Here is a 7,000-nt window from a genome sequence, read left to right on the forward strand (position 1 = left end):
ACGATTTAAAGGGATCATATGATGCTTTTTTAAAGATCATTATTTTGTGTATTTGGTGTAACAGATTGAACGATTTAAAAACTCTTTAACGCTGTAAGTGCTGACCATTGGGATGTACTTTGCTTGGAGTCTGTTATCTGATTATATGGGTCAGCAAATTTCCATATAAGCATACCTCTAGATACTAGGAAAACTGCCATTAGAGATTCGCAGGTGGCTTGTCTGAAATGGTTTGCTGTAGAAAGGGAATCAACATGAGCATACATGGAGGGAAAAGCATGGTGGTGCAGGTAAAGGATGATTGGTGGAAAACAAAGCTAGAAAACTGAGGAAAATCAGTTTTATATATTTGATGAAATATATAATTATATATAATTTAAATACATGTCCATTGTGTTCTGTGTGTTGAAACTGTGCCTCTTCATCTGGATTGTGTGTGTGGAGCCGCTGCCACTCTCTGCTTTAGTGACAAATGAGGACATCTCTCTACATGAGATCTGAGCAGCATTAGGGCTACAGCGTGAGAGTCACGCTTGATAAACTCCTGTAAGAGGTGGTCATTTTAAAGCCTTGACACTCGGTGGACCATCACTGATTAAAAGAGTGATTGACTGTCACTCACAGGCTCATCACATGCTTGCACGGAGCCCTCATGTGAATTCCTGAGAGCAGAGGTATTACAATCCCTCTGCCTTGATGATACAGTAGGGTTTTATTTAATAATGCAACAATGTCAATGCTTAATGCACAGTAACAATGAAAACATTCACTGAGTTATTATGTGCCTCAAAAGCTGGTGCGACAGAAAGATTCAGATACATCATCTCTTTGTAAAGCCTTCCTCCACTAGGTGCATTTGACAGATACACAGTCTGCAGATAATAATCAATTGATGATGATGATTTCCAATAGCTGAAGTATAATGTGCTATTAATATTACACATACACTATACTGCTCAAAGGTTTGGGTCAGTAAGACTTTATTTTCTTGTTAAACTACATTTATTCAGCAAGGAATGCTTTAAATTGATCAAAGGTGACAGTAAAGTAATTTATAATGTTAATTTATTTGTAAAAAAAAAAAATCTATTTCAAATTGCTATTCTTTTTGACTTTCTTATTCATCAGTGAATCCTGAATAAAACGTATCAAAGTTTCCACAAAAATATTAGGCAATACTACTGTTTTCAACATTGATGATAATAAAAATGCATATTAGAATGATTTCTGAAGGATCATGTGACTGAAGAGTGAAGTAATGATTGCTGAAAATTCAGCTTTTCTTCACAGGAATAAATTACATTTTGAAATTGTAAAAACAGACATTTTAAATTGTAATATTCCCAAATATTACTGCTTTTACTTTATTTTTAATAAAATAAATGCAGCTTTGGCGGACATGTAGGAGACTTCTTTTAAAAATATACCAACCACAAACTTACTGACCACAAACTTTTGAAAGGTATATATATAAAATGAATTATATAATTAACTAAAAAAATATAAAATTAGTAGGCTATTGCATATAATATCACTCAGAAAACTCCATCCATAAACAGCATGTATGAGCAAAACAAACTGTGATTGATTGCTTTATATAGCAATCATACTGCTCTTCCTGTCTATAAGTGGGTCAAGCTGCAGTATCCACCAACCCTTTTGTTGTTTAGCCAAAGTTCTGGTTACGTGAGACCACACAGCTGCAGACAACACTTTTATGAAGCTATGCCGTTATAGTCTAGAAAATCTAAGAAAGAGCTGTTGCATGCAGATCATTTTAAACTCTTGTAATTTGTCTACTGCAGAAACACTTTGCAGTAAGCCAGCTGGAAATTACACCACATGAGGCAAATGAAACTTTAACGATACAAGTTCCTTTTTGTAATTATTCTTATAATTCTGCCATCCATTTTCAGATCCAGTCTAGAGTCTTGCAGTTTAAATTGCATATGGAGAATGCATAAAATAATTGGGTATCTGGTTCATATGAAACTGTCATTTTGCTTCTGCTATTATATGAAAAATGCCTGCCATTTCTATTCACAAGCTTTGGCAATGACAATTTTCTAATGTGGGGGGAAATCAATTTATCCCCACCATTTTTCTCTCCAGGTAGCGGAACAAATGATAGCATATGCATCATACCACTGAGCCATTTTCTGCCAGTCTCTCTCTTAATCCATTTATTGAGTCCTGTGGACGTTCTGATCACTGCACACCTACATTTATGGGCGGATTCAATCTGAAGCACAATCCCTAATTTGTGGTGCTTGCTTTGGGCCTATATTTATTTTCAGTGATTTATAACAAGCTGAACGCTCACATTTATTGAGCTTTCACCATCTCACACATTAATGGATTTCAGTGATATGAGAGACATGAAACTAGAATTGCTACTCAGGAGAATGTTTACACAAATATGCACTTCAGTGGTCATCATACTTCACAACTGACCAGTTTTTGTGTGGAATCATTTGTTTGATTTTCCATCACATTGGTTGGCAATGGCTTCACAGTTCTGTTTGCTGTAATATACTATACATGTATACAAAAATGGTTTGTGTCAGTGACTTAGTGAATACCCAACAAAAATTAGATAAAGATATTCTTCAGGAGAGAGAACAGTAATCATTGTGATCACTGACAGTTTTATTGTGGGGTGCTTGGCTGCACTGCATTATTGGTCTCAAAGGACAGATCATGATAAAGCCAAATGTGCTCTTCAGCTGTTTCATAGCAGGTATGCAAATTCTTCTTCTTGTTATTTTTTCCATAAAACAATATCCATTTCAACACATTCACAGTTCAGCAACATTTCATAAAATGTATTTTATATTTAATTTAATTTAATTTTGATTTGGTGGACCAATAACTAATAGTGAAAAGCAGCTAATAAGAGCCCTTCATACTCCTTTAAAGGAACACTCCACTATTTTTGAAAATAGGCTCATTTTCCAACTCCCCTAGAGTTAATCAAGCACTCTAAATCAGACTGACTGAGAGACAGCAGTATTTCCTGTTCACCAAGTTATATTTGGAGTTTAAATGATTTACTGAGTGTTAGCACCCAGAGGGAATAATTACAGAGTTGTATTTGATTGTCATTGAGAAGGGATAAGGCAGATAATGAGATAAAAAGCCAAAATTGTCCTTCAAGCTACAGTATTTATTTAATAACCAGAGATTTATAAGATGGAGACATCTTCATCAGCCATCTCTGCATAATTAGCTTCAAATATAGAAAGAAATGTTGGCCACCCTGGCACTAATTTAACTGAGAAGTTCAAATGTTAGACCATTTTTAGACAAGGTACATTTTCTGAATTTGCACAAATGGGACCATTCACTGTATGTTCTTCTGAAATGTAAAACAAAAATGATAGCATAATTTATCAGCATCTTAAAATGCATTTGGATTTTTAATTGCTTTTTTAATGATGAAAGAATGTTAGCAAATGGGAAATGATTCAATAATCTGAAGCCGTCAACCATAAAAACAGAGAACAATGTGCCCAGTCAACTGCAATGAAAACTTGTCAAATAGCTTTACAAGAACATGAAAAGTTACATTTTATTTTTCTTCCTCCAATGGCATGTTCAAATCTGCTCCAGCAGCCTAGTCTGTGGCAAAACAGTCACATATTGTGTGTAATGTAATGTCAGTCACAACTATTACACGCCTATTAAGCCTATTACACACTGCATAGACCTCAAACCAGATGAATACAGTCTCAGTGGGAGATATGTACAGTATATAGCTTACTATAAATAAAGTTGTGACTGCACACTATTGTACAAACTCCTGGGGAAATTGGTGAAACTTAATTAATAACAAGTCATGTGTACAGAACTGGTTTGAAAAACATACAATGTTTCACTATAAAATAATTTAAATATAAATCTTCACACATGACGAGTTGTTTGGAATAGCTCAAATCAAACAGTACGCTGAGAAACAAGGAACTTCCACATTTCATCATGCTATAGTACACACTGTGAATATCTTTACATATATACATAGAGTATTATGGAGATTTATAATGGTTAATTTAACCCTAAATTATTTTCCTCGATTTAAAGAAAGATATTCAGCAGACTGTATTTTATCCAGTCACTAACTGACATATCACAGGCTGTTCGGCAAAACGTGCTATACACACCCTCATCACAGTTAATGAGGCATAAAGCAGATATAGTGAATGCAAATAGTCCTCTCTTTGAAGGGAAAGACATGGATTTGGCTATATGTTTCAATCAAATTGAATGGTTAGATTGAATCCAGAGGTTGTCATGTGCAGGATTTGCTACACAGTAAATGTACCATTAAGGAGACCTTTCAGATGCAAATAAAGGGGCGTCTGTCCTGACAGTCCTGACCAATCAGAGCGAAGCACAGCAGTATTTGTCAAACATATGCCACGATTGTGGGACACACCACATGCATCGTCCGGACTTGTATTCTACATTTGCTTACAGTTTGGCTTGCTGTTCACAAAAATGTTTCATATTCAATAAAAAAAAAAAAATCAAGGTCACTTAAGGTTACTTGCCACAACAAATGCATGCATAAAATATAAAACAACCACAGTTTTCTAAACTATAAAGATAAATAAATAAATAATTGTAATAGAATTTGTCAATATAACAGATTATTGGAATATGTTTTACAGGGAAATACTATTTCAGTCTTTCTACTTCAAAAATTAAATGTTACTTTGTAAATTCAGATATGCACAAAAAACAGACATTTAAACTAAATCTGATACAACATTCCCTGGTCTTCCCTCAAAACATATTATTGTTAATTCTAATTCAATTTTACTAACATGTGAATAAATATATAGGTTAGAGCCTACTTGTTCAAAACATACGTTTGCTTACATCAGATAGAAGGGAAATGCATAATAAATGGCAAGAATCCTAAGACATGGCATTCATCTCATTTGTGTCTCTTTAGTTTGTTAAATACACTTACAATTCCATGGCGAAACACAGACTGGGAGAATCCAAAACACAGTAGATTTCCCAAGCTGGACATTGAGCAGAATGTCATTGTGACAAATCTATTGGGATCAACCATTTCGAAGTTGTCTGTCACGTAGAGGAAAGCAACTGTTATAGTCCATAGGCTGCTAGGAAGGAATAGGGCCGCTTGTACCATGCCTGTTACTGTGACCCGCATCTGGCTCTTCTGCTGGGGTTGGGAAAAAGATTCACTGCTCTGTCCCATCTTTTTCAAATGTTCACGCAGATAAACAAAGGTTTTGCCCCAAGAGAATAATAACGTGAACAGCGGACAGGTGCAATATAGCAAATATGTAAAATTAGCCACGTGAAATAAATACAGGTCTGACTCTACGCTTTCTGCTGGTGATGTTTTATTCAGTTCAAGTGAGGTGAAATTGTTTGGGACAGGCCCAAGCAAAAAATACATTACTGTTCCCATAGACAAAGAAATTAAAAGCACTATTTGATTCAGAACGAAGCCGACATATAATATGGCGTTAATATTCCTCTTAATCCAGATAAAAATGGGATGTTGTTGAGGAACAATTGAAATGTAGTAGAAAATGCTGATCCATGCATTGCATGAGAAGTTGGCACAGAAAAACTGATAAATCAAAGCTCTGGTTAGCGTTTGAAGCCAGAAAGGTGAATCGAAAAGAAGCATAATAATGGTCAGCGCAGTCATCAGTTGTTGAAATGTTGAATTGAATAACACAACAATTAACAAGAAGCACAGTGGATTGCGAAGCGTCACTCCAGCGACTGGTCTCATTAGGCAAAAAAAGAAGATGATGTTGAAAAAGGTTGCTGTGAGGCAAAGGGGACTGGAGAGCAAAGCATATAGCCATGACTCCATCTTCACTGTCGCCTCTAATCAGTTGTGTCTATGCTGACAGTCCTTCAAATGTCCTGCTCTTCCTGATACACCCAGGCTTTTATTACAACCAATAAATGATATAAGGTCAAAGTAAAATAGGTTGGTAAATTAAATGTGGCTTGACGGCCAACCATAAACAAATGGCACACATTCTTACATGGATTAAAACGGAACTATCCACATGCTCGTATTCAAGTGTTACGTAATCAGTGCAACTGCAAACATTATTTGAACAATATTCTCAAACAATACTTACAAACAATACTGTTTCATTTATAAAGTACTGTATACTGTAAACTTAAAGAGTTTTATATTTATAATTTCTTAAGACTCCATTCTTAAATTAATAGTTCACACTAAAATAGAAATTTGATGAAAATGTACTCACCCTCGGGCCATCCAAGATGTAGATGAGTTTGTTTCTTCATCAGAACATATTTGGAAAAATTTGGTATTACATCACTTGCTCAACCAGTGGATCCTGAATGGGTCCCTACAGTCCAAACAACTGATAAAACCATGACAATAATCTACAAGTAATCCACACGACTCCAGTTCATCAACTAACATCTTGTGAAGTGAAAAGCTGTGTGTTTGTAATAAATAAATCCATCACTAGACATAGGGATTTGAAAAAGCCTTAAGATTTCTGCCAGGTGGGCAACAATAAAACATAGACTTTAGATTGAAAAAGGAACCCAAGCCATATACTACAGATATGAGTACATTATATTTCTGGTGGGCTCTGGCCAAAAAATAACCACCCAAAACACTCTAGCAACTGCATAGCAAAATTCTGGAAGCCAAGCCACCCACAACACCGCAGCATAGTGATGAGTTTTGCTCAAGTAAGCACTTATTTATTTATTTCAGAAAATGTAAAACTTTGGAAATGACTGTGTTCATCACTGTAAAACCTTAAGACAATGTTCATCATTGTTACTCATTGTTCAGTTTTGCATATGCATGATGCAGCTGGTCTCCTGTATCAAAATGCTTAATTAACCATTAACCAAGATTATGCAAACCTTTATGTCATTTGCATTGGTCATGATGCTGCATATTATGTTTTAAGTGTCCTCTACATACAGTATGTAAAAGATAATAGCATTGGGT

At 35.2% G+C, this 7,000-nt stretch overlaps 1 protein-coding gene across 1 annotated transcript; it reads right to left on the minus strand.

Moving 5' to 3' along the window:
- Positions 1-4,939: 4,939 nt before the first annotated feature.
- On the minus strand, positions 4,940-5,863 carry tas2r203 (taste receptor, type 2, member 203). Its single transcript, XM_016534395.1, has one exon. The coding sequence runs from the start codon at positions 5,861-5,863 to the stop codon at positions 4,940-4,942; it is 924 nt and encodes a 307-aa protein (XP_016389881.1).
- Between the last annotated feature and the right edge of the window lie 1,137 nt (positions 5,864-7,000).

This window comes from Sinocyclocheilus rhinocerous, unplaced genomic scaffold (genome assembly GCF_001515625.1).
Source record: "Sinocyclocheilus rhinocerous isolate Xijiao unplaced genomic scaffold, SAMN03320098_v1.1 scaffold3807, whole genome shotgun sequence".
NCBI classification, from domain to species: Eukaryota; Metazoa; Chordata; class Actinopteri; order Cypriniformes; family Cyprinidae; genus Sinocyclocheilus; species Sinocyclocheilus rhinocerous.